Raw genomic sequence first — 27683 nt, 5'->3', positions numbered from 1 at the left:
AGATTCTGTCCCACTTGTCCTTCTTCCAGGCCAGCTCTCTGCTGTGGCCCGGGAGTGCAGTGGAGGATGGCCCAGGTCCTTGGGCCCTGCACCCCATGGGAGACCAGGATAAGCACCTGGCTCCTGCCTTCGGATCAGCGCAATGCGCCGGCAGAGCACGCTGTTGGAGGGTGAACCAACAGCAAAGGAAGACCTTTCTCTCTGTCTCTCTCTCTCTCACTGTCCACTCTGCCTGTCAAAAAAAAAAAAGAAGTCTACATAATTCTAAGAATTTAATCACTAATTTATTTTATTGACATTAATTAAGTTGCTTGTATTTAAAAGAAATGTTACAAGAAAGTTTTTTTTTAATGCTGTGGCCAATAAACATTTAAAATAACATGTAAAATTAAGGCTGTGCAAAATTACCTTGCTATTAAGAATGGTTACCTTCTGGTAGTGCTGTGTATGGGGTAAAGAGATGGAAACACCCTCGATGTCCCTCACCAGAGGATGGGCTGGGGACACCATGTACAGATAATGAACTCCTATTTTTTTGGGGGGGGGGAGGGGGGGACAGGCAGAGTGGACAGTGAGAGACATAGAGAAAGGTCTTCCTTTTCCATTAGTTCACCCCTCAATGGCCACTGCGGCCGGCGCACTGCGCTGATCTGAAGCCAGGAGCCAGGTGCTTCTCCTGGTCTCCCATGGGGTGCAGGGCCCAAGCACTTGGGCCATCCTCCACTGCACTCCCTGGCCACAGCAGAGAGCTGGACAGGAAGAGGAGCAACTGGGACAGAATCCGGCGCCCCAACCGGAACTAGCGCCGCGGGTGGAGGATTAGCCTAGTGAGCCGCAGCGCTGGTCATGAACTCCTATTTTAACAACTAAAAATGATGTTGAGGAAACACATATATTAAAAACAAAGTTATTTACAATATCCTGATGAGGAAAAAGTAAAACAACAGATTGCAGAGGGCACCTAGGTCTTTAAAGAGAACAGATACTGTCAATAGTTGTATCTGGGAATGATGATGAATTTTAGTAGTTTTAACTGTAAATTTATTTGTATTGTGAGCTATTTCTATAATAAGTATGGACACATTTATCTCCAAAGCAACAAATACTAATAGTTGAGAATAGGCATCCAGATAGATTTACTGTAAATGAAAACTTACCTTTACATTTTCATGAATAGACTGAAGTTGTGCAGCTAAAGCTACAAATGTTTGATAAATTTTCAGCATTGCCATTGACAAATCTATAAAAGAAAATTAAATTATCATACAGATAGGTAACATAACCAATTTTTTATTATTCGAGTCTAAAGTTTGGTATGGTTAATGTGTAGAAGAAAGTGACTCTATCAGTGTTCTCAAGGCTACAGAAGGTGGCAGGCTCTGGGGACTAGGCAGAGGACATCTACCCAAGCATCCGGGGAACAACGAGGAAGATTTCTGTCCTTGTTACCATAGCAACAATTCACAATAAAGCATCTTATGTTTACAGACAATAAAGATCTAAATAAGGACTTTATGGGAAATTTTCTAAAAGCAGTTTCAGATAACTACTAATAATCTAAAATATCTACTATACAACAACCATAGTTTCTTTCCTGACAATAAAATAGAGCTATCAAAAAATTACCACAGAAAGAATGTTACCTTGTGGGGTTATATGTGAATTATTTGCCTGAGTGGCAAGATGGTTTTCTAGTTCTTCAATCTGCTGTCTGTATTGTTGAAGCTGTACCTCAAACTGCTGAACCAAGATTCTGAAGTAGCTATTAAAAAAAAATTTTTTAAGTAAAATTTAAAAAAACATTTTCTTATATTCAAAACACTAAATATATACATCTCCTCTTGAAGAGGGTTTTTAAATTAGTTTGAGATATTATAATTGATAACAAAAACCCAAACATAATAAATTATAAAGGTATCATTATTCCAGTCCTATTTGACAAACTCACAATAAAGGATTAAGTAATCTATGAAATAGATTAATAATCTTCAAAAGCATGATGGTCATCTGAGACAAGGAAACTTGAACAACTACTAGAGATAAGAAGAGATTAGGGAGACTAAGTGCAACATGAATCCCAAAAAGGATCCTAAAACAGAAAAAGTACAGAAGTGGAAAAATCAACAAAATTCCAGTAAGCACTGTAGTTAATATTACAGCAGTGTTAGTTTCTTATTAATGATAATTATGCTATAGTTATACAATATATGAACATATATATTTCCATATTAGTGGAAATAGGGTAACGGACATAAGGAAATCCTTAGTACCACTGTTTTTGTAAGTTTTCTGCAGGTATAAAATAAATTTAAAATAAAGTTTAAAAAAAGTGCAACTGTTATCCAGATTTTATAACCAAGTACTTACAGTTTTTACATTAGTAAAATTTATAATTCCAAGAATACCAGGAGTTGTGTATGAGTACTACAGAAAATACATGTAATTACTAGTACCATTCTGACAAATTTAATTACAAGAGTGCTGCATAGCTAGAAAGGGACCGGCTGGCACTGCATCTCACTAGGCTAATCCTCAGCCTGCGGTGCCAGTACTCCAGGTTCTAGTCCCAGTTGGGGTGCCGGTTCTGTCCCAGTTGCTCCTCTTCCAGTCCAGCTCTCTGCTGTGGCCCGGGAAGGCAGTGGAGGATGGCCCAAGTGCTTGGGCCCTGCACCTGCATGGGAGACCAGGAGGAAGCACCTGGCTCCTGGCTTCGGATCGGCACAGTGTGCCGGCAGTAGCAGCCATTTTGGGGGGTGAACCAATGGAAGGAAGACCTTTCTCTCTGTCTCTATTTCTCACTGTCTAACTTGCCTGTCAAACAAACAAACAAAAGATAGAAAGGGACCTTGAAAAGCACATAAAGACATCCAACTGTTTTTGTCTAAGATATGGGCAACTGTGAAGGCTTTCTGCAATATGAGCTGTGCTGGCAGTGTGAATAACAGGTCAGAGGCATAATATACTAGAGGAAGTCTGGGAAGAAAGCCATCCAACTAACATATTCTAACATATTAAGAATATCAATGTTAATTGCCTGATTTTTGATACTATTGTGGTTTTGTAAGACAACATCCTTAAGTACATACATTAAAGTATTTATGCAAAACAAGTATCCTGACTGTAAATAAACTGAATGGGAAAAAAAAAAAACATAAAGAAAAGCAAACAAAACATTCATGATACAAATGTTAATATGTAGGAAATTCAGATGAAAAGTAGGTGAGAATTTTTTGCTCTAGCATTGGAAATGTTTGGGAAGTCTAAGACGATATCCTGACAGAAAGTTAATGGGAAAAGTAAAGTGAAGGAACAGGAGTCACACAGTTCCAACACACATCGCACCTCTGTGCGTCTCAGGCTCCTCACTTCTTAAAATGCAATGCCAACAAAAGCAGCTACTGGGGTTTTATAAAAAAAATGAGTGAGGACATATATAGCATTAAGCATACTGCTTGGCAAATAGCACTTGGTAAATGTTAGTCATTTTATCCTTAATAACGTGGAAAAACAGAGTCAAGATTCATATCACATTATGGAAACTAGATGGACAAGCTGAGTGATGGAGGTACTCAGGTACGTTTTATGTCTCCACATTTTCTCTTTTTCCTTCCTGAAAAAAAAAAACCTATATAAATAATTAAAAGCTATCCAAATAAATAAAAAGGTTAGTCTATATTTAGTATGATGACCTGTTTAAAGATGAGACTATCACAAGATTATTTTTAATTTAAAAAGTTCTAATGGGTAAAAATTAAGTTATTACTACCTGTAAAACTTATTAAAGTAACATTTACATGAAGTGTAACTGCATATTAGTGGTTAAATTCATATTTTAGCCTTTACTTACTCTTCAGTAAAATGGCAATAACTATCCCCTTAGGGATTTAATTTAAAAATCTATGCAAAGTGCTTATTAACCTAACATTTTTATGAGATTAAAATTTTTTTTTTATTAGACAGGCAGAGTTAGACAGTGAGAGAGAGAGAGAGAAAGGTCTTCCTCCCATTGGTTCACCCCCCAAATGGCCGCTATGGCCAGCATGCTGCGCCGATCCGAAGCCAGGAGCGAGATGCTTCCTCCTGGTCTCCCATGGGGTGCAGGGCCCAAGCACCTGGGCCATCCTCCACCACCTTCCCGGGCCACAGCAGAACCTGGCACCCATGTGGGATACCGGCGCCACAGGCAGAGGATTAACCAAGTGAGCCACGGCATCAGCCCCTAAAATTCTTTTTTTAAAAATAATTCCATTTGCTTCATTTATTATTTTAACTCGTAGCACTTTTGCATCTGATGAGGAAGTTGTAGCACAGAAATATCCTCAAATTTGAGTTTGTGTCTAAGTTGTCCCACTGGTTCACCCAGTTTTTTTTTCCCAGAAACCTCTTATTTAAGGAATAAAAAACTTCATGCATTTCATAAATACAAATTTAAGAATATAGTGAAAAATCCTTAACTTGCATTTCTGCCTTCTTAAAGCAAGAATGATTTAAGAAACTCCAGTAACTTACTCAGCAGGAGCTGTGTTTTCATGTTGAAGTCCAGGTGGTGTTTTCTGGGTTCTTAAAGCTATTTCAGCATTCTTTAACTCCTAAAGGGGGGAAAAAAGAGGCCAATTTAGAGCTAGGCTAAAATTACCAAATATCTCTGGGTTGGAACTTCAAATAGTGCCCCTGCTGGAGGTTCACACCGGAAGAACTTAACTATGGATGAAGCTGCTGCTCAACAAACTGTTGAAATTTCTTCTGAGAAAACATAAAAAACAAACTTTGTGATAACATCCTAACAAGATGCTGATCTATTTTAAGAACTACAGATTTCTGCAGGACTCATGAGTAGGATCCATAAAGTTTACTTATTCACAGTGAGGTTATGCTACTATTTAAAAATTTTCAATACACCAATGCAAGAAATACCATTTTACAAAAAAGCAAGATATAAAGCTGAAGCTGATGTTGATGTTGGCAACAATTAACATCTGGGTGCTTCCCTGTTGCTATGTGTGTCACTTTAAGTCAGGCAGTAAGGGGATGCAACTTTTTAACTGTAACTCGGCCAAAATTTGTATTTAGAGGCCTGTTGATGTCTTTTCTTTTACAAAATTTTTGTCCTCAAGAAAACCAGAATTACATTTTTTCCTAACAGATTAACTTGGTGTAGTGTATACTTTGTTATCAAAATACTAATACAGCTTTGGGATCATGAATCGGTAAACATTAAGTGTGAAAAAGCATGATCCGTACATTCCGTACGATTTCAGTGGTGTACAAGTAGATGACTGTGCACACACAGGACCCAGGAGACTGTTTTGAAAAGAGAAAACAATAAAAATAACCATTATGGTAATTTAAAGTATATGAACTATATGGTTTTCTTATACTATATCTATATAAAACTTTGTGACAAAACAAACTTTTATTTCCATTTTGTAAAAACTAAACATCTTATGGTAAAATGGCTGTAAGTTAGTATACCTGAGCAGTTTCTACTTTTAATTTGTCAATATTCAGAGTATTTCTTTGTAATCCACTAGCAGCCAATGACAGAAGCTGCTTCAGAGCTTTAATATCTTCTTGGACTTTAAGCATTGCTTTCGAAGACATTCTACTAATTTCTTCTTGGACTTGTTTTTGTTCCTTCACAAATTTCCTTTAAAAAATACATAAAACTGATTAAAATATATATATATATCTTTGGTTTCCAACAGGGGAATACAGATATTTAAAACAGGCTGGTCAGGAGGCCGGCGCAGAAACTGAACGTCTGCCTGTAGTGCTGGCAACCCATATGAGTGTAGGTTCGAGTCCCAGCTGTTGAACTTCATCCAGCTCCCTGCTAAATGTTCCTGGGAAAGCAGTGGAAGATGGCCCAAGTCTTTGGGCCCTTGCACCCACATGGGAGTCCCAGAAGAAGCTCCTGGCTCCTGGCTCTGGCTGGCCCAGCCCTGGATGTTGCAGCCATTTGGGGAGTGGATGGAAGCTCTCTCTCTCTCTCTCTCCTCTCGTATATCTGCCTTTCAAATCAATCATTCTTTTTTTTTTTTTTTAAGATTTATTTTATTTATGAAAGACAGAGTTACAGAGAGAGGTAGAGAGATATAGGTCTTCAATCTGCTGGTTCACTCCCCAGATGGCTGCAACAACTGGAGCTGCACTGATCCAAAGCCAGGAGCCAGGAGCTTCTTCCATATCTCCCATGTTGGTAAAGGGGCCCAAGGACTTGGGCCATCTTCTGCTATCTCAGGCCACAGCAGAAAGCTGGATAGGAAGAGGAGCAGCTGGGTCTCGAACCGGTGCCCATATGGGATGCCGGCACTTCAGGCCAGGGCTTTAACCCACTGAGCCACAACACTAGCCCCTCAAATAAATAAATTAAAAAAAAAAAATGTTGATGAGAGTTCAAGTATTTTAAGAAACAAAAACTAAAAATTTGTTAACAGTTCCCAACACTTTTTATACAAGGACAGTTTTATACAAGGACAGAATTTCAATTCTTCCAGTGCTTTTATTCTGACTTTTAAATTTGTTTGTTTGTTTTTTTTTTTTTGACAGGCAGGAGTGGACAGTGAGAGAGAGACAGAGAGAAAGGTCTTCCTTTGCCGTTGGTTCACCCTCCAATGGCCGCCACGGCCGGCGCGCTGCAACCAGCGCACCGCACCGATCCGATGGCAGGAGCCAGGTGCTTCTCGTGGTCTCCCATGGGGTGCAGGGCCCAAGCACTTGGGCCATCCTCCACTGCATTCCCTGGCCACAGCAGAGAGCTGGCCTGGAAGAGGGGCAACCGGGACAGAATCCAGTGCCCTGACCGGGACTAGAACCTGGTGTGCCGGCGCCGTAAGGCGGAGGATTAGCCTAGTGAGCCGCGGCACCGGCCCTAAATTTGTTTGTTTTTATTTATTTATTTTTTTTTCTGACAGGCAGAGTCAGACAGTGAAAGAGACAGAAAGGTCTTCCTTCCATTGGTTCACCTCCCAAATGGCCGCTATGGCCGGCGCAGTGGTACCCATCCGAAGCCAGGAGCCAGGTGCTTCCTCCTGGTCTCCCATGAGGGTGCAGGGCCCAAGGACCTGGGCCATCCTCCACTGCACTCCCGGGCCACAGCAGAGAGCTGGACTGGAAGAGGAGCAACCAAGACAGAACCAGCACCCAAACTGGGACTAGAACCCGGGATGCCAGCGCTGCAGGCAGAAGATTAGCCTAGTAAGCCACAGCGCTGACCTAAATTTGTTTTTAAAAATATTTATTTATTTATTTATTTGAAAGACAAAGTTAGAGAGAGAGAGGGAGATACACAGAAAAAGAGGCTTCCGTCCACTGCTTTACTCCCCAAATAGTGCAACAGTCAGGGCTGGGCCAGGCTGAAGCCAGGAGCTTCTTCCAGGCTTCCACATGGGTACAGGGGCCCAAGGACTTGGGTCATTTTCTGCTGCTTTCCAAGGTCATGAGCAGGGAGTTGGATCAGAAGAGGACCAGCGAGGACTCAAACCTGCGCCCACATGGGATGCTGGAACTACTGATGACAGGTTAACCCGCTGCACCACAGCACTGGCCTCCTTAAAAAGCATTAAATTTGTTTATTTAAAGATTTACTTATTTATTTGAAAGGCAGAGTTAGAAAAAGGGAGATAGATAGAGATCTTCTATCCACTAGCTTACTTCCCAGATAGATGCAAGAGACAGGACTGGGCCAGGCCAAAGCCAGGAGTCAAGAATCCCATCCTGGTCTCCCCCATGGGTAGCAGGGGCCCAAGCACGTGGGCCATTCTCCACTGCTTTCCCAGGCACATCAGCAGAGACCTGAATTAGAGGTGGAGCAATCAGGACTCAAACCAGTGCCTGTATGGGAAGTGGAGTCACAGGCAGCAGTTTAATCTGCTGCAACACAACACCAGATCTAGCACTGAATTTTTAATTTGAGTTAAAATGTTTAGGAGGAAGAGGTGTCCCCCCCCTAAAATGTATTCTAGAATTCCTCAAGTATTTCTTATCTAATCATATTTGACACTTACTGGAGATTTTCAACATCCTGGCAGATGACAGGAGGCAGATTTTCATCCTTCAGTGCTTTACTGTCCCTAGGAAAAATACCACAAATGTGTTAAAACCACTGGGATCTTTAATAGCTGACAATTGAATTTTACCACAGAATGTGTCAAGATACAAGAAAACAACAAATGTTGCCCCCTCATAGCTTCTTTGGATGACTTCAAAATTCTCTATTAAGAATAATAAATTTCTTATAAGAAGATTTAGTAATTCATTTAACATGGAAATTCCTTGTCTAAGAAGACTGGCATCTATTATAAATATGCATAAAAACATTTAACTAAATGCCTAAGAAAGGAAATCCAAAATTACTAGACTGGAAGATACACTGAACTAAGTTCCTTCTGACTCAGATATGACCAACATTTTATACAGTTCAAAAATACTAAAGCATTCGGCCGGCGCCGCGGCTCACTAGGCTAATCCTCCGCCTTGCAGCGCCGGCACACCGGGTTCTAGTCCCGGTTGGGGCGCCGGATTCTGTCCCGGTTGCCCCTCTTCCAGGCCAGCTCTCTGCTGTGGCCAGGGAGTGCAGTGGAGGATGGCCCAGGTGCTTGGGCCCTGCACCCCATGGGAGACCAGGAAAAGCACCTGGCTCCTGGCTCCTGCCATCGGATCAGCGCGGTGCGCCGGCCGCGGCGGCCATTGGAGGGTGAACCAACGGCAAAAAGGAAGACCTTTCTCTCTGTCTCTCTCTCTCACTGTCCACTCTGCCTGTCAAAAAAAAAAAAAATACTAAAGCATTCATTAAACAAAGGCTATAAAACTTCATGAGTCGTTCAAAATACTTCACTATTCACTATTTTTTTTTTTTTTTTTTGACAGGCAGAGTTAGACAGTGAGAAAGAGAGACAGAGAGAAAGGTCTTCCTTCTGTTGGTTCACTCCCCAAATGGCCGCTACAGCTGGCACGCTGTGCCAATGCGAAGCCAGGAGCCAGGTGTTTCCTCCTGGTCTCCCGTGCGGGTGCAGGGCCCAAGGACCTGGGCCATCCTCCACTGCTTTCCCGGGCCACAGCAGAGAGCTGGACTGGAAGAGGTGTAACCGGGACAGAACCGGCGCCCCAACCGGGACTAGAACCTGGAGTACTGGTGCCGCAGGTGGAGGATTAGCCTAGTGAGACGCAGCGCTGGCCAATACTTCACTATTTTACAACTTTAATCTGTTCTTCAATATGTACTAGAATGAGAAAATAAGACCTAATAATTAATAGCTTATGGGAATCCACAAATATTTAATGAGGACAGGAACAATGTAGCCTGCTATGATGGAATCACGAACTCCATTTCATATCCCTAGGCAGATCTCAGTCTCCCTTAGTCTTCAATTACAAGCAAGTTGAGCATCCCTAGTCTGAAAATTTTAAATGTGAAATGCTGGAACTTTTTCAGATCAGAGATGCTTGACTGGTAGATTCCATGCAAATATTCCCATACCCAAAATCTGAAGGTCAACCTGTAACAGGCCAAAACATACACAGGCTATCTGTGAGGAGTGAATCTGATCATTTATTTACAAATGCTTTATTTAATGTTCATACAAATTAAATGAGAAAATATGAGTGGTAATAAAAATAATGATTATCTTCAAACATATATAATGAATATGGAGGCTACTCTCCCCCTTTGCTGAAATAAAAAGGCACTGGCACAGTAAATTTAAATTTAAAAAAAAGATACTCCAAGAGGAAAGTTCCTTGACTTGCCTAATATTTAGTAAGTCAAAATTATAAACACCCATATTTCACTTATTTGTATTATTTGGGGAAACAGCAACCACCTTTCTAGAAAGAAATGGTTGTAAGTTATAATCTTTCCAGGGCAAATGTTTATTATTTTATTTTTGACAAACACTGATTAAAATTTTTTTCCTACATGTATACACAGTTACATTTACTTCCAACTATACCATCTGCCTACAATATGATAAATAAAACTTTCAAACTGTTTAATTAATTAAAATATCTTAAAATGTAAACTTACTCTGGTCTGGTTCCTGTTTTATCACCTAGAAAATTCAAAAGTTTCATATTAACAAAGTATTCCAAATATAAATTTTAAATTAAGGTATAAACTATTAACCATTTCCTACCTAGCCTCTTATGCATCATGCAATGTCCTGACTTGCCATCAACCAAGAATATAGCATAATATGGCAATAACTGTCCACATAAACAGACAGGCTGTATAACTCATTTGCATCTACTACTTTTAAGGGCAAGAATCTTCCTTTCTCAACTATACTCCATGAAGAAACAGCCTTGACTCCCAGTTGAACTCCTGGTAGGTTTACCTGACAATTTTTTTTTTTTTTTTTTTTTGACAGGCAGAGTGGACAGTGAGAGAGAGAGAGACAGAGAGAGAAAGGTCTTCCTTTGCCGTTGGTTCACCCTCCAATGGCCGCCGCGGCCGGCGCACCGCGCTGATCCAATGGCAGGAGCCAGGTACTAATCCTGATCTCCCATGGGGTGCAGGGCCCAAGCACTTGGGCCATCCTCCACTGCACTCCCTGGCCACAGCAGAGAGCTGGCCTGGAAGAGGGGCAACCGGGACAGAATCCGGAGCCCCGACCGGGACTAGAACCTGGTGTGCCGGCGCCGCAAGGCGGAGGATTAGCCTAGTGAGCTGCGGCGCCGGCTTTACCTGATAATTTTTAAGGTCCTTTTAGAACAGAATACCATATCCAATGACCTGAACTGCTCCAACCTGACTATTTATTTAAACAATTGTCCCAATGAACCTTCTCATTTGTCTTGAGTAAGAGTATCTTTTGCATCACACCCTGAACAAAAATGTACATATTTAAGAAAAAAACAACTTTGCTGGTCATGTAGGTAAAACATGTCACTTCATCATAATCATAATTCATATTTTTATGGTGCTAGTGAAGTAAAACATTCTCTTCAAATGCTTATTAGGCAAATATACTTCTCCTTTTGTGAACTGCCTACTCACATGATTTGTAAGTTTTTATTACTGATTTCTATGAACTACTTTAACAGATTAATTCTCTCAGATATCAATTTCATATATTTGTAATTTCTAAAATAGACTAATAACATCTTGACTTCAGCAATGCTAACATGGATAAAAAAATAAAGCATTTTACTTTCAATCTTTTACATTTCACCTTTGGATATGAGATTTCATTTTTTACCTCTTTCAGCTGACTATAATTTATTTTTCTGTATTTTATTTCTGAAACTGGCACCCATCTTTTATAAGTAATGTTTTAGATTTGATAAGACAGTAATAAAAATAATTTTGTTTTTCAAAATAATTCATCATTTTCTAAATTAATGTATTGCTTAATATTGTTTATTATACTTTATAAATGTATGTGCTCACAAGTATGTATATATAAAACTTGGGCTTATTTCTGGATTAACAGAAATTAATCTAGTTTTGCCTCAGTAACAGACATGAACTACTACAAAACTTCCTAATAGTTCCCCACATCTATTCTTGCCTTTCTCTACATTTTTCTACATGACTGTCACAACATTCTTAATCTTAAAATATAAATCTCTTTAAAATCCTTGAGTAGGGATAGGCATCTGGTATATAGCAGTTATGATATCATTTAAGACTCCCAAATCCTCTATTGGTATGCCTGGGTTCTAGTCCCAGCTGCCCAATTCCAGCTTTCGACTAAGGCGGACCCTGGAAAACAACAGGTGATAAATCAAGTAGTTAGGTCCTTGTCACCCATGTGAGGGGCCTGTATCGAGTTTCTGGCTCCTGACTTCAGCCTGGCTCTTGTGGACATAAGGGGAATCAAGCAGCAAATGCGATATTCTAGCCTGCCTCTTTCTCTGCCTTTCAAATAAAACAATACAAAAACCCTTCAGTAGATTCCGAATGCCCTCAATATAATGACAAAACTGAACGTACCACACAAAGCTCTTCAGGACTTCTGGAATGTGACCTTTCTGGTCCCTGGACACACCTACAATTCTACCAGTCCATCTCACCTCTAATAGGCCTCTTGCTCCATGCTGGTCCCTCTTCACTGAATGCTGCTTCCTACCACTTTACCTGATTAAATCCCACTGATAACTGCCATCCAAAGCTAACTGATTAACACAGAGCTACTAGAGAAAAAGAGAAACTGGTTATATTATGGAAGAGAAGAGAGAAAAGGAAGAGAATTCCCTGACATGAGTAACAGATGAAGGAGAACTGGGACCATCCAACCCTATGTATTCTCTTTGTTCAACACCACCGAAGGCATGCTATGAGTACAGGGCGATGATGGCAGGGAAGAAAGAGAGGGAGCTTAATTTATTCATTTCTCTTACTTCTCTACAAAGTAAAAAAATAGGAACAAACACCTAAGTGAATTACTGACATGGACAAATGCTTCTAATGTATTATATGACAAAGAATAGATTACATAACAATATATATACTATGATCCTTTTTTAAAATATATATCAATATACATATTGATAGCTAAAAGACCACATGTACATTCAAATCTAAGTTATCTATAAACATAAAACCTTAAACAGTCAACACACACGCAATCTGTGACACATGAAGATAATGTAAAACTTAAAAGTAAAAACTGTACTACTGAAAAACAAATGTTCTTCAAAACAGGAATTTTTAGTAACCTGTAAGTTCCCAAACTGTTAGAACATAAAATTACTTACTCTTTTTATCTGATGAACTGCTAAAATCTATTCCACCAAGGCCTTCATTGCCTGCAGTTGAAGTAGCTGTTGAAGTTCCCAAAGTCAAGCCTAAAGCATTCTGTCCAAGTCCTACAAATGAAACAAACATCATTTCCAGCTTCATTGAAAGAGCTAAAACATCCTTAATGGAAAGCCATTCCTAGATCTGGGACTTAAAAGCAAGCTGCCTGACAAGGGAGTTAAGCTGTAAATGTACCAAGATTATTTAACTGCCACTTATTTTAATATATAAGACAAGATTCTCTGGAACAGTTTACAGGCTCCCTATTAAACAGGCTCTTTTCACTTCCTAATCAATCAGAGAATACTGAGAAAAGAGTAAAATGTATTTCTAAAATACAGCAAAGATGTTGAATTATATATAAAAAACATTTTATAACTCAGTAAAAAGAACAAGCAATCTGCACAAAAGGCCAAGAGAAGGATAAACTAAACTTAAATATAAAAATTTACCATTCTGAAGAATAAGTGCCATCAATTACCTGATGTAGCTGTGTTTGTGCCCTGGAAAAGCGAACCTCCCAAACCAGTTAAGCCGCCGCCTAGAGAAAGGCCTGTGGATGCAGTTGTAGTTGTGGCTGCTGTTCCACTCAAACTATTCAGAGTAAACCCTGTGGATGCTACAAAATTGAAACAATAAGCCTTCTACAGGCAACAGTATTTAAGAACACCATAGAAAAACCCAAGAAACAAAACAAAAAATTATTTCCGTAAGAATTGACTTTGGAAAAACTGCTTGCTAAAAATAAAATTATACATACTTATAAGAATAAAGAGAAATAGTAACTTCACAGCAAAAATCACTGGCAGAAATAAAGGCTTTGGATCGTTATTAGAATGGTACCAAATAGCTGATTCCAGAAAGCAGTAAAAAAAAATGTTTTAATCCAGGTCACCACCTTCATCTTCAAAATTAAATGAATCTTAAAGCAGGCAAGGCTTATGCAAAGTGTTTATCCTTCTGTCACCAAATGGCTCCTTGAAAACAAGACATCAGTAGCTTTACATTTTATCTCTCTGACCCTCTCCTGCCCTGCTATACTCTAACTACAGAGACCATTGGGTCTGCTGTTTTAATGCCTAGTGCTGACTTCTGACCCTTACAAATCAACAATTAAGTAGGTCAAAATTGCTGAATAGGAGTGGGTATATGGTACAGTAGTAAAGTTGCCATTTAGGATATCCGTATCCCACTTTGGAATACCTGGTTCAAATTCTACCTCCTTCACTTTTACAGGAAATATTTTAATTTTTTTTCTTAGACTTATTTATTTATTTGAAAGTCAAAGTTACACAGAGAGGATAGGCAGAGAGAGAGAGAGAGAGAGAGGTAGATAGGTAGGTCTTCCATTCACTGGTCCGCCCCCCAATTGGCCACAACGGCTGGAGCTGTGCCAATCCCAAGGCAGCGGCCAGGAGCTTCTTCCAGGTGTCCCACGTGCGTGCAGGGGCCCAAGGACTTGGGCCATCTTCTACAGCTTTCCCAGGCCATAGCTGAGAGCTGGATCGGAAGTGGAGCAGCTGGGTCTTGAACTGGTGCCCATATGGGATGCTGGCGCTTTGGGCCAGGGCATTAACCAGCTGCGCCACAGAGCCAGCAAGATTTATTTATTTATTTATTTATTTGAAAGGCAGAGTTAGAGAGAGAGATCTTCCATATGCTGGTTCACTCCCCAAATGGCTCCAACAGCCAGGCCTGGCCCAGGTCAAAGCTAGAAGCCAGGAGCTTTCTCCAGGTCTCCCATGTGCTTGCACAGGAGGAATTGGACCATATTCTGCTGCTTTTTCAGGCGCCATTTAGCAGGGAGCTGGGTCAGAAGCAGAGCAGCAGGACTTAAACAGGTGTTCACATGGGATGCTGGCACTGCAGCTGGTGGTTCAACCCACTGTGCCACAGCGCCAGCCCCATAGGTCCTCCATTCTTGATCCAGCTTCCTGCTAATGTGCGCCCTGAGAGGCAACAGATGATGGCTCAAGTACTTGGGTCTCTGCCACCCATGTGGGCAACCTGGCTTGAGCTCTGGGTTTCTGGCACCAGCCTGGTCCAGCCTGTCTGTTGACGGGATTTGAGGAATAAACCAGAGAGAAGAGTTTTACCTACCTGTCTATATGTATCTCTCTGCCTTTCAAATAAAATGAAAATAAGTAAAAAAAAAAAAAAAAAATTAAATGCTGAACACTTAAAATGAAAATTTCCAAAACTGAGTTGTGTTTAATAAAGGCAAATATCTGTGTTCTCTAAGCAAATAAAATTTAAACTTAACCATAAATACAAATTTTCTTCCATCCCCCCTCACCTGCTGGAGTTGCCGTCAAAGCAGATGAAAGAGTGAGACCACTGGCTGAGGTAGATGTAATAGGCAGAGCAAATGGTGTGGCAGACGCTGCAGGCTTATTGAATCCTAAACTGAAGCCTGTGGTAGCTGCAGATGTAGTGGCTGGTGTTCCTGTTTTAAAAGACAAATAAATAAAATCCCATTTTACCTGAGTGTATACATAGCATATGGTACTGATTTTAAACAGGATCCCTAAATATTTGTGACCCTACTTCTTATTGACAGGAGGCAGAAGTATGTGTGAGAAAAAAAATACAGAATCTGGGACTAAGTCATGGTGAATACAGAAGAGATAGATAAGTCTTTGGTTAAGAGAAGCAAAAGAAAGCCCAATCAATCCAAGACAACAGTCAATCTCGATTCTACCCTAGATTTATCAAGAACAGCAAATGCTGCTGCTGCTGCTGCTGCTTCCTTCCCTTGATTCTCAGGAGAAACAGTCCCTTCTCTCTATGACCAGGGCAACAATCATCCTCTACTCTGAATCTAACGTGTATCTACCTGAATCCCCAGTGGCTAGCTCTACCATGTCGTCCCTTTGGACTTCTACATATTTCTGAACAAAAATACTTAAGGGGGGGCTGGCGCTGAGGTGCAGCAGGTTAACACCCTGGCCTGAAGCGCCAGCATCCCATACGGGTGCCGGTTGTAGTCCCAGCTGCTCCTCTTCCGATCTAGCTCTCTGCTAAGGCCTGGGATAGCAGTAGAAGATGGCCCAGGTCCTTGGGCCCTTGCACCCGTGTGGGAGACCCGGAAGCAGCTCTGGCTTGGGATCAGCACAGCTCCAGCCGTTGTGGCCATCTGGGGAGTGAACCAGCAGATTGAAGACCTATATCTCTCTACCTCTCTCTGTAACTCTGTCTTTCAAATAAATAAAATAAATCTTAAAAAAAAAAAACAACAACAACTTAAGGGGCCAGCACTGTGGCTTGGCAGGGAAAGCCACCGCCTGCGGTGCCAACATCCCATATGGGCGCCGGTTCGAGTCCCGGCTGCTCCACTTCCGATCCAGCTCTCTGTTATGGCCTGGGAAAGCAGAAGATGGCCCAAGGCCTTGGGCCCTTGCACCCACGTAGGAGACCCAGAAGAAGCCCCTGGCTCCTGGCTACAGATCAGCACAGCTCTGGCCATTGCAGCCAACTGGGGAGTGAACCAGCAGATGGAGGACCTCTCTCTCTCTCTCTGCCTCTCCTTCTCTCTATATATAACTCTGACTTTCAAATAAATAAATAAGTCTTTTAAAAATAAATAAATACTTAAATAAAGAAACAAGTTCACAAAACTTTGTTAAATTCTTCATCTTGGTCAGTTCAATCATTGAAGCTAGAGATTAGTCTCCCTGACATCCCCTTCTTTAGTCTTAGGCTTTTGTCACAAATCCTGTCAATTCTACTTCAGAAATATCCCTGATAATAGGCATCTTCAAAAACCTTAGTTCAAGCCATCTCTCTAAAGAATTATTACAACAACCTCTTAATTTACTTCTGTGTCACTGGTCTCTCTTAACCTCTAATCTACTCTTGGAGTTATGTCCATTACTTTAAAAACAGCTGATATCCTGGAGATTTTTGCCCAACTTAGGGTTCCTATTAGCTCTAGACTATTTCTAAAATAGTCTGAAGACTTGGCACAAAATATCCTTTTCCTATCTGCTCCCAACAGGCTCCTTAAATCTCCTTTACCAATCCCATCTCTGAATCCTCATCTTTAAGAACAAAGTATCTTTCATATCTTCCTAGGACTTTTTATGCTTGGGCATTTGCCCCTTCCACTCCTCTGTCAGGAATAATGTTACCTGGCCTCCAAATACATCCTACTCTTCTTTCTCTGCCTTTTCAGTACCCTCCCACATCTGTCAGAATATTTATCAGATTACACAAAGACATGTTAAAATACTGACACGCCGCCTTCACCTCACAACAGACTGAATGTCCTGCTGGGGCATTCAGCGGTTCCTTACCGCATCCTCAGCACCATCCTCAGCACCAGCTCCACTGGCTAATACTGGATGTGCAATGCACTATGCATATACAAGGCCACATAGTCAGGAGGGAGCATGGATTCTACAACTCTAGAAAACAAGAGGACTCAACTGCTTGCCCTTATAATAAACCCTGTCCAAAACTTTGGTGGTAGACAGATATGTTACCTCTTCTGCTGCTAACTAGTAAGAGCATCAAGTCTGTCAATCCTTAACTGAATCTCAATTTAAGGGCTTTTCAACATCTTTCATCTTTCATTTCCTTTCACTTTATTTTTACGGAGTATTCACTGTCATCCAGATTCCATGCAGGCTGAAACGCTAGCCATTCACATTCCCTTCAGCAAACCACCACAGACACTATCAGGTTTTTGAGCTGGAAGGGAACCCAAAAGTTTTTAGTCCAACATCCTTACCTTCAAGACAACTTAAGCCCATTGTCTATGGCCTCACAACTATGTACAGGTACAACCGGGTCTTAATTCCAAGACCTCTGGCTTATACTTTTTCAACCAAAGGAAATGAGATGACTGGAAAGTAATGAGAAATAAATTTCCACACTAAAATTCATTTCTGTATTTAAAATACTTTTCTGAATTAACAAGCGTTATCTAAAGTTATCCATATTTTTAAGTGTTCAAATACTGGAAGGGTTTTTTGATATGTCAGTATCTGTGATTTATTTTTAATACTTTATATGTATTCCTCTATACCCCAGCTCTGTGAGACAACAGAAAAAGACTAGAAATACCACTCTACTTATTTAGCTTATTAGAAAATCACACATTTGGGATCTTTCCTCAAAAATTCTTACCCAGAGTTAATCCTGTAGTTAAAGTTGTTGCTATTCCTGGGGACAAAAAGAGAAATAAAATTCAATCAAAAATGAAGATGGCATTTCTAATGGTTTATTTCTCACAAGGATAGACTTGGAATCACACTCTAAGGAAGTGATAATACTTCTATTAAGACCAATACATACAAAAGCTGTCTTCACAACCAGTAACCCAAAATTTTTCCCAAGACAATGGCTCATTATGGGTTGTATGTAATTTAATCAGGGAATATAAAATTGGTGAAATGCAAATAGTTATTGCTTATTACAAAATTAAACAAAGAGAAAAATGTTATTCCACGCTAAACACTGGCACACAGAACTGACTTGAGAGCTAGCAATCCCCATTCTTCCATTTTCTAGGGAGGCTTAAAATGTGCTGCCCTCAAAGCTGGAAGGTCAGTGCAAAGGGTAGTAACACAGACCAACAAGAGACTCTGAGGATAGAGGACAAAACAAAATGGAAATAAGAAACTTTTAAATGGCCAGCACCAATGAGACATTATTTTTTAAAGCTGTATTTAAAAAAAAAAAAAAAAAAAAAAAAACACTTTCCATTACTGTAATGGCCACCAGAAACCTTCAGGTCCTTTACTACTTTTCTTTTTTCCACTAAAACTTTTTTTTGAGAGGCAGAATTAGACAGTGAGAGAGAGAGAGACACGCACACACACACACACAGAGAGAGAAAGGTCTTCCTTCCATTGGTTCATCCCCCAAATGGCCGCTATGGCTAGCACACTGTGCCGATCCAAAGCCAGGAGCCAGGTGCTTCCTCCTGGTCTCCCATGTGGGTGCAGGGCCTAAGCACCTGGGCCATCTTCCACTGCCTTCCCAGGCCACAGCGGAGAGCTGGACTAGAAGAGGGGCAACCAGGACCAGAACTCAGTGCCCATATGGGATGTCAGTGCTGCAGGTGGAGGATTAGACAAGTGAGCCATGGTGCCGGCCAAAACCAGTTTTAATAATACAAAAACTGATACACTTAAGAATGCAAATTATGTTATAGCAAGATGCTGATTGTCCATGTTACATTAATTACTTCCAAATGGGTGAAATTGGCTTAAACAGCAATCTTTTACTAAGATAAGACACTGCATAATATAATTAATATGCGAATTTAAATTATCTTAATTCACTATATTTAAAAAGATCTTCAATGGTTTGAGAGAATGAATAAAAGTGAAGGAGAAAAAAGAGACTGAGACAGCTTTCCTTACACTAGATCACAGCCAATGACTGGAGCTGTCACTGGCCCTTATTTCCAAATTCCCACATTTTTTTTTTTTCATTTTAGTATTTACTATTTTTTTAAAAGATTTTTATTTATTTGATAGGTAGAGTTACAGACAGTGAGAGAGAGACAGAGAGAGAGAGGTCTTCCTTCCGTTGGTTCACTCTCCAAATGGCCGCAATGGCCGGAGCTATGCGGATCTGAAGCCAGGAGCCAGGTGCCTCTTCCTGGTCTCCCATGCGGGTACAGGGGCCCAAGCACCTGGGCCATCCTCCACTGTCTTTCCAGCCACAGCAGAGAGCTGGACTGCAAGAGAAGCATCCGGGACTAGACACCAGCACCCATATGGGATGCCGGCACCACAGGCAGAGGATTAATCTAGTGTGCCACGGTGCTGGCCCCAGTATTCACTATTTTTTAAGGTCTGCTACCAATGATAACCCTTATAAAGGGAGAAACAGCAGAGAACCCAGTAAAAAATAAATGTTCCAAGTACACTCCCTCAAAATGTGACCACTCCTTACCTGTGTTTGATCCTCCTAGAGTGAACCCAGTGGCAGGTTTAGATCCAAAGAGCCCAGTTCCAAAACCACCTGTAGCAGATGTAGTTGCTGGAGTCGCAGTGCTTCCGAGAGTTCCAAAATTGAGTCCCACAGAAGGGTTGCTTGTTTGTGAAAAACATAAAACACAGTCTACTAGAGCCAATATTACTTAAGAAATAGAAATTCTTCAGGGTTATTTCCTTTTGTCTAACATTTCTAACGCATGTTCCTAGGATCCAAGAGGATCTCACAATAAATTAAATTTTAACCAAGCTTAAATATTTTTTCTATTCCCCTAAAAATCAAATCTGCATGTAAAATTAGCTTTAAAAATACACAACCAGGAAATCAGAAAAGAACAGTCAGAATTTCAGACCTCAAGGTAATCAGAAACAGGGAGCACACATATTCTGCTTTCCTCATTTTTATATAAAACCTATTTTTAAATGGACATAAGGAAATTAATGTAGATCACCTTCCTCGTGAACTATTAAAGCACAGTTCACACTAAAATCAACTGTTCTTTCCCAGTTGCTAATATAAAGAAAAGACAAGGGTGGATATTTGGCCTAGTGGTTAAAATGACAGTTAGGAAGCCTGCGTTTGTATCACAATGACTGGATTTGATCCTTAGTGATGGCTCCCCATTCAGGTTTCCTGCTGATGCAGACCTTGAGAGGTAGCAGGAATGTCTCGAGTCATTGGGTTCCCGCCACCATGTGGGAGACCTGAACTGAGTTCCCAACTCCTGACTTTAGGCTGGCTCTGGCACCTATGGACATTAGGAGAGTGAACCAGTAGATGGGAACACACATTAACACACGTGAATGCATGTTCTCTTTCTTTTTCAAATACACAAATTCTAAAAAAAGACATACCCAGAAACAGAAATGCTATTCTAAGACATCTTCATCACCTCTTGTTTGCTATATATAATCAGACTGACAGAAGGGAGTGTGGTATCCTGATACCAAAAAAAAAAAAAAAAAAAAAAAAGGCAAAATAGAACTGGTGAGTGTGGGGGGTACATACTGACAAAAGTTAAAGGCTAAGTGAAATTATCTTCTATCCATGTATTCATCAGTAGAAACCTCTTCAAAGAGTTTTGAAAAACCTAAAAAGAGGCCGGCACCGCAGCTCAATAGGCTAATCTTCCGCCTGCAGCACCGGCACACCGGGTTCTAGTCCCGGTTGGGGCGCCAGATTCTGTCCCGGTTGCCCCTCTTCCAGGCCAGCTCTCTGCTGTGGCCAGGGAGTGCAGTGGAGGATGGCCCAAGTGCTTGGGCCCTGCACCCCATGGGAGACCAAGAGAAGCACCTGGCTCCTGGATTCAGATCACTGCAGCGGCCATTGTGGTGTGAACCAACGGAAAAGGAAGACCTTTCTCTCTGTCTCTCTCTCACTGTCCACTCTGCCTGTCAAAAAAAAAAAAAAAAAAACTAAAAAGAGCAACTGATTAAAAACAAATAAATGTGCACAAAGTTGACCACTTTTCAACTGTTATCATCAAGTCTCGGGGGCTCAGATTTGCTGAGGACAAATCACAAATATAACAAAAAAATCTGACAATGTGATACTTCCAGAATTACAGAAGAGAGTCCAGAAAGAGTATAAAAACATGCATAATATAATGCGAAGACTCACTGTTTGCCTCATAAAAACATAATCATCGGCCAGTGCCGCCGCTTACTAGGCTAATCCTCTGCCTGCAGCGCCAGCACCCCAGGTTCTAGTCCCGGTTGGGGTGCTGGATTCTGTCCTGGTTGCTCCTCTTCTAGTCCAGCTCTCTGCTGTGGCCTGGGAAGGCAGTGGAGGATGACCCAAGTGCTTGGGCCCTGCACCCGCATGAGAGACCAGGAGGAAGCACCTGGCTCCTGGCTTCGGATCGACGCAGTGCACCAGCTGTAGCAGCCATTTAAGGGGTGAACCAACAGAAAAAGGAAGACCTTTCTCTCTGTCTCTCTCTCACTGTCTAACTCTGCCTGTCAGGGAAAAAAAAAAAAAAAAAAAAAAAAAACCATAATCATCATCTGAGAAAGCATTTAAAAACTGTTTTTAAATATCTATTTGTTTGAAAGCAGGGTTACAGAGCAAGAAAAGGAAGGACAGAGTGACAAGGATCTTTCATCTACTGGCTTACTCCCCAAATGGCCACTACAACCAGGGCTGGGCCAGGCAGAAGCCAGGAGCCCAGAGCTTCTTCCGGGTCTCCCATGTGGGTACAGAGACCCATGACGTGGGCCTCTTCTTCTGCTTTTCTAGGCACATTAGCAGGGAGCTTGACTGGAATGGAGCAGCTGGCTGCAGGCTGTGTGGCTTAACCAGTTGTGCCACAGGGCCAGTGTTGTGTGCGGCAACAGTGTGTGGCTGGGCTCCAATACCAGCTCTCTGATGTCCTCATACCTGTTTATTGTTACTTATCCTTTCTGAGCCTTTGTTTCCTCATCTGTAAAATAGAAATAACAGTATCCACAACTTCCCTGGGTTTTTAAAAATAAAGTTAGCTAGGGCACATGGGCTTCAGTAAATGTTATAGCTACTGCTATCATTAGAAATATTTACAAATTCAACTGGACACATTATATACAGGGCTTTATGCCAGAACAGCAAAGGGACAGAACTATCACTAAGCGGCTATTCAAGAAACATGTTGTTGGGGGGGAAAGCCATTGTAATCCATAAACTGTACTTTGGAAATTTATATTCATTAAATAAAAAAAAAAAGAAATTAGCATAGAAAAAAAAAGGAAAGAAACATGTTGTTTACCAGGGGATAAAATGACACCTGGAATCCAGGCTAGAATAGTTCTCCAAGTCACACAGGTCCAGGCATCAATTCCGTATCAGCCCAAAGAGCCATCCTGCATACATTTGAGGCCTTGGGAGAGGGGATGATTCAAGCACTACAAATGTATGCCTTCAAAAGATTTATAACCACTGTAGGGCCAATTATAACTAAATACCAAGTGAGGCATAAATCTGAGGCAAAGAGCTGATTGTTATGAGGGGCAAAGTGACAGAATGGCTTAGTAACAAGGCAGAACTTGGGATGGGTCACCAACCCTGAGTAGCAAAAAGACAGGGTGTACTCTAATCCTGTCCTAGTTGATCACGAATTTTAAAAATGTGTATGTGAGCCTCTGGGCATATGAAGGGCAAGGGGAAGCAGAGCAAGGCTGCAAGGTCTTACTGACAACTAAAGCAGAGATCATTCAACATTCAATTAGCTGAATTAAAATGGCATTTTAGAAACATTATTAGCTACAATCAAAACCAAGTGAGAAACAATAAAACAAAACAAAACAAAACAACTAAATGAGAGGGCCGGCGCCGCGGCTCACTAGGCTAATCCTCCGCCTAGCGGCGCCGGCACACCGGGTTCTAGTCCCGGTCAGGGCGCCGGATTCTGTCCCGGTTGCCCCTCTTCCAGGCCAGCCCTCTGCTGTGGCCAGGGAGTGCAGTGGAGGATGGCCCAGGTGCTTGGGCCCTGCACCCCATGGGAGACCAGGAAAAGCACCTGGCTCCTGGCTCCTGCCATCGGATTAGCGCGGTGCGCCGGCCGCAGCACGCCGGCCGCAGCGGCCATTGGAGGGTGAACCAATGGCAAAGGAAGACCTTTCTGTCTGTCTCTCTCTCTCACTATCCACTCTGCCTGTCAAAAAAAAAAAAAAAAAAAAAAACTAAATGAGAGTTAAAAGTACAGAATATACATGTCCAGACATGGTAATAGAACTAGAGGGAGAAAAGGATGATATTTGGCTTAGCCCAAGGTAATCTGGTTTTATTTTAGGATTGCTAGGTGTATAATATGGTATAGAATAAATTAGTATTTTTAGGATTTTTTTAAATTAATAAAATTTGAAGACATTCAGTTAGGAAAATAATTATTTTTTTTAATTTTTAAAAATATTTTTAAAGATTTTTAAAAAATTTGTTTGAAAGAGTTAGAGAGAGGTAGAGACACAGAGAGAGGTCTTCCATCCGCTAGTTCACTCCCCAGAGAGCCGCAACGGCCAGAGCTGCACCGATCCAAAGCCAGGAGCCAGGAGCTTCCTCTGGGTCTCCCACGTGGGTGCAGGAGCCCAAGGACTTAGGCGATTTTTTTGCTGCTATCCCAGGCCATAGCAGAGAGCTGGATCGGAAGAGGAGCAGCCGGGAAATAAAACTGGCGCTGCAGGCCAGGGGCCGGAGGAAAATAATTATTATGCTCCCTTTACTACCAAAGCAGTGATTTCATTGTTTTCAGCTGGTGTTAACGACAAAGGAAGAACAAAGTGTTTTTAGATAATGAACTAAAACTTTAAAATTTCTTTACAACTTAAGATAACTGAAGACACTATTAAGTGTTATATAATTGAAGTTGAAAATACTACCAAAGATATACATCAAAATGAAATCTTACTTCACCATAGAAGAGAATTTCCCTAAGAAGTGAAATTAACCTACTTTGAGAAAAAGAAAAGGCAGCCTAGGCCTGACCAATTATTACTTCAACCAAGTGTTATCTCTAAGGACTCCTTTAGGTCTGTTATAGAAAAGCAAAAGTTAGGGCAGCCATTCATGACACCTCCTGGACTCCCACGTGCTCGAGTGCTTGGGTTCCAGCCACAGCTCCACTTCTGACTCCAGCTTCCTGCTAATGTGCACTGGGAGGCATCAGGTGATGGCTCAAGTACATGGGCCCCTGTCACCCAGTGGAAGACTGGATTGAGTTCCTGGCTCCTGGATTTGGTCTAGCCCAGCCTCAGCTACTGTGGGCACTTCTGGTGTGAATCAGCAAATATGAGATCTGTCTGTCCTTCTGCCTTGAAAATAAATAAAATTACAAAGCAGGTGGGGGAGAGGGGAGAGGAGGGGAGGGGAGCAGCTGATTCCATCATGTAAGCATTGTCACCCCAGTTGGCTTTAATGTGGGCCTGGGAGCTAACACACAAAAGCAGTGAGCAAGTGGCAGACATGATGCTAAATACCTTGCTTGCTTCATTTCTTCTCATTCAACAACTCTGAGATGAATGTTAGCATAGCCCTCTTCCAGACGTGGGATCTGAAGCTTGGGAAGCAACACTCTCACACTGATGTACCTTGAGAGACCAAGTCCCCAGGAGGCACGAGGCCATCAGGCCTTCCAGCAGCACTTTAATAAGCAGCTGTTAGACTGTCTCCTTTCATTAATTTATACAAGCCTTTCGACAGCTTGAGTACATTTTTGAGTCTGTTGCTAATAACTCAGTCATTGAACCAGTATTTATGAAAGCCCCTTTTCTATGCCAGGCACTGTCCAAAGGACTGAGGATGGAGTGTAAATCAAGGCCCAGATCCTGCCCTCAGGAGGTTTCGTCAGGAGGAGGTACAGATGCTAAGTGCTCATTTATTCAAGCTCCAGTCACTGTGTTTACTGGAAAAACACTATGAAAAGGTCTCTAGCATCAAGGAACTTATGCTTTAGAACTGGGATCAGACACCAAACAAGAAAACAACAAACATAATGAACTGATTACAACTGTGATGAGTGCTCTAGGGGCGGAGTATAGCAAGTCACAAGCAGCATTTTCTTAAAGGAAATGGAACAGAACAGAAAATATCAACATCAAGCAAGGGTTTAGTTTCTTTCTCTGAAACTTTGTTTCAAGTATTTATTCTTGGGCACCTACTGGCTGGTAATGTCAATGTTACCTTTTTGTTGTTGTTGTTGTTTGACAGGCAGAGTGGACAGTAAGAGAGAGACAGAGAGAAAGGTCTTCCTTTGCCGTTGGTTCACCCTCCAATGGCCGCTGCGGCCAGCGTGCTACGGCTGGCGCATCGCGATGATCCGAAGGCAGGAGCCAGGTACTTATCCTGGTCTCCCATGCGGGTGCAGGGCCCAAGCACTTGGGCCATCCTCCACTGCACTCCCTGGCCACAGCAGAGAGCTGGCCTGAAAGAGGGGCAACCGGGACAGAATCCGGCGCCCCGACGGGGACTAGAACCTGGTGTGCCGGCGCCGCAAGGCGGAGGATTAGCCTAGTGAGCAGCGGCGCCGGCTGTCAATGTTACCTTTAACAGTGGAAATGACAAGACCCAAGATGAGCTGGAGAAGTTCTAGAATATAGTGGGCCTGGGGAACCACTGGGAAAATGTTTTCATTTGTTACTTCTTTTTAAGCCAGTGGGAAATGATCGAAATGTGAAGCAATGGACGTTTTTACAACATCTACCAATGTGTTAGAAAGATTACTGTAACAGCGGGTTCTGAGACGGCAGTTAGTCCCCTGAACTGATCTACGCACGGCTTTACGGGAGCAGTTTTCGTCCCTCACAAGACGGCAGGTTGTAAGCTTAACAAGAATCACTATTTTCCCAGGAATGTGTCAGGAGGGCAGGTCTCTCATTTATCCCACCTTCAAAAACAGAGCCTAACAAGCAGGAATTTAACCTACATAAATTACAACAGCTTGAAGCCAGGTGTGGTGGCACGGAAACGGACACGGGTGGCACATGCAGAGGATGATCAGGGCTTGCGGATTAAGTGTGAAGAGCGAAACAGATTTCGGCCGGGACTGTGCAGTCCGCCCTTCCTCTCCCCTCCCCTTTTAAAACACAAGCATTGCAGACGATATATGTGCCTTTTTAATCTACAGTGACCTCCTACAAGCCTCAGGAGCCATCTTGCCCATGGGATGCACCCTTCTCGATTTTCTGAGCTCCTCTTGTCAAAAGACAAGAGTCGTAAAGATTAAGTCTCTCGTAATGATCTCTCACCAGTCTGTTTCTGGACCTCCGCTAGTTACTTCTGTCACCACTTGAACTAGCAGGATGCGCAAAACGGATGAACAGGCTATCTCTACATTTGGTAATTTAGGTAGCAATGTGATTCCTCACAACACAACATTCGGACCTAGGACACACGAACGTGCCCATTCGGCAGGAAGTTACCACAATACACGCTGTTCAAGCTGTTTGTTTAAAACAAAACAAACCAGACAGACAGGCTCCCATGTGGCACGAAGGTCTGAGAGCTCCGTAAAAATAACTAAGAGATCTGCAACACACGGTCATGTTCAAAACCGTAAAACACAATGGAATCCGAATTATCAGGGGGAAAAAAAGCTATTATTTGTCCTTCAGATTTTCTACTAGCTGTTGGTCTGTAAAACCCCACAATATGCAACCATTTCATTCATTCGCTCAACATTCTTCCCACACCTAAGACTGACACCGCTGAAGCTCGGGAATGAGACTCCACGCAGTAGGAACAATGACCCAAACGCGGAGTCTGGGGTCCTCCCCACCACAGCCGCCAGCACGGCCCGGGCGCGTGGGGGAGCGGGAGGCCTCCGGCTCAGCAAATGCTCGTCTCCAGGCCTACCCGAGAGAGAGAGAGAGGGTAGGGGCACCAGGGAGCCTTGCGGACGAGGGCCGGGTCCGGGCAGGCGAGAAAGCGCGGTTACCTAGACGCCCCGGTGCCGAAGGTGAAACCGCCGCCGGTGCTGGTCCCGCCGGCCGCTACGGTGGTGGAGCCCAGCGTCCCCGACCCGAAGGAGAACCCTGTGGACATGGCTGCCGGGGCTGGAAGCTGTCAGCAAGCTCGAGATGGGCGTTTTTCTCAGTCTCAAAGCCAGGGCGGGCCAGGCAGCATCGTTTTTGCCCAGCCCTGACCTGGCGGGAACTTCAAGCCCAGCCACTGCGAGACCGAGGCCGAGGGGGGTGGGGCAGGCACGCCAGAGCACGCCGGACGCTCGCCGCGCGCTCGTAGCCGCCGGAAGCGAGCGCGCCGCGGGCAGGGAACCCTGGGACGGGAGCGGGTTGGACGCGCCGCGCGAGGCACCCTGGGATGCGGTGGGGTGGGGGCACCGCCGGCTCTCTTAAAGGGGTAGGCGCCTAGAGTTAAAAAAAAAAAAATCACACCACACGTTACAAAACCATTTCTCTCTCTTTTTTAGTTCTGTCTTTGTATTCGTGCTGACGAAATCTATACTTTATGGCTGATGACTCTCAGTTCTACTGCTTCTAGCCTGCCTCCTGCCAAACATGGCGCA

The 27683-nt window shown here is 42.4% G+C and overlaps 1 protein-coding gene across 5 annotated transcripts in view; it reads right to left on the bottom strand.

Annotated features, from left to right (window-relative positions):
- The window catches only part of NUP58 (nucleoporin 58), a 51019-nt gene extending 23570 nt beyond the window's left edge, over positions 1-27449 (bottom strand). For 2 of the 5 annotated variants that reach the window (XM_051850732.2, XM_051850730.2), the window contains exons 1-12: positions 27096-27445; positions 19652-19791; positions 17873-17908; positions 15039-15188; positions 13224-13361; positions 12700-12810; positions 10025-10049; positions 8007-8072; positions 5473-5647; positions 4510-4589; positions 1644-1762; positions 1158-1240 (exon numbers count right to left, since the gene is read on the bottom strand). In XM_051850732.2, coding sequence (XP_051706692.1) covers positions 1158-1240; positions 1644-1762; positions 4510-4589; positions 5473-5647; positions 8007-8072; positions 10025-10049; positions 12700-12810; positions 13224-13361; positions 15039-15188; positions 17873-17908; positions 19652-19791; positions 27096-27202 — 1230 coding nt within the window. In that variant the 5' untranslated portion in view covers positions 27203-27445. Of the gene's footprint in view, positions 1-1157; positions 1241-1643; positions 1763-4509; positions 4590-5472; positions 5648-8006; positions 8073-10024; positions 10050-12699; positions 12811-13223; positions 13362-15038; positions 15189-17872; positions 17909-19651; positions 19792-27095 lie in introns of all 5 variants that reach the window. The other 3 variants (XM_051850734.2, XM_051850735.2, XM_051850731.2) reach the window with 3 other exon arrangements.
- Between the last annotated feature and the right edge of the window lie 234 nt (positions 27450-27683).

This window comes from Oryctolagus cuniculus, chromosome 9 (assembly GCF_964237555.1).
Source record: "Oryctolagus cuniculus chromosome 9, mOryCun1.1, whole genome shotgun sequence".
Lineage (NCBI taxonomy): Eukaryota > Metazoa > Chordata > Mammalia > Lagomorpha > Leporidae > Oryctolagus > Oryctolagus cuniculus.
The sequence above is the reverse complement of the archived record's forward strand: the minus strand, read 5'-3'. Positions and strand labels throughout refer to the sequence as shown.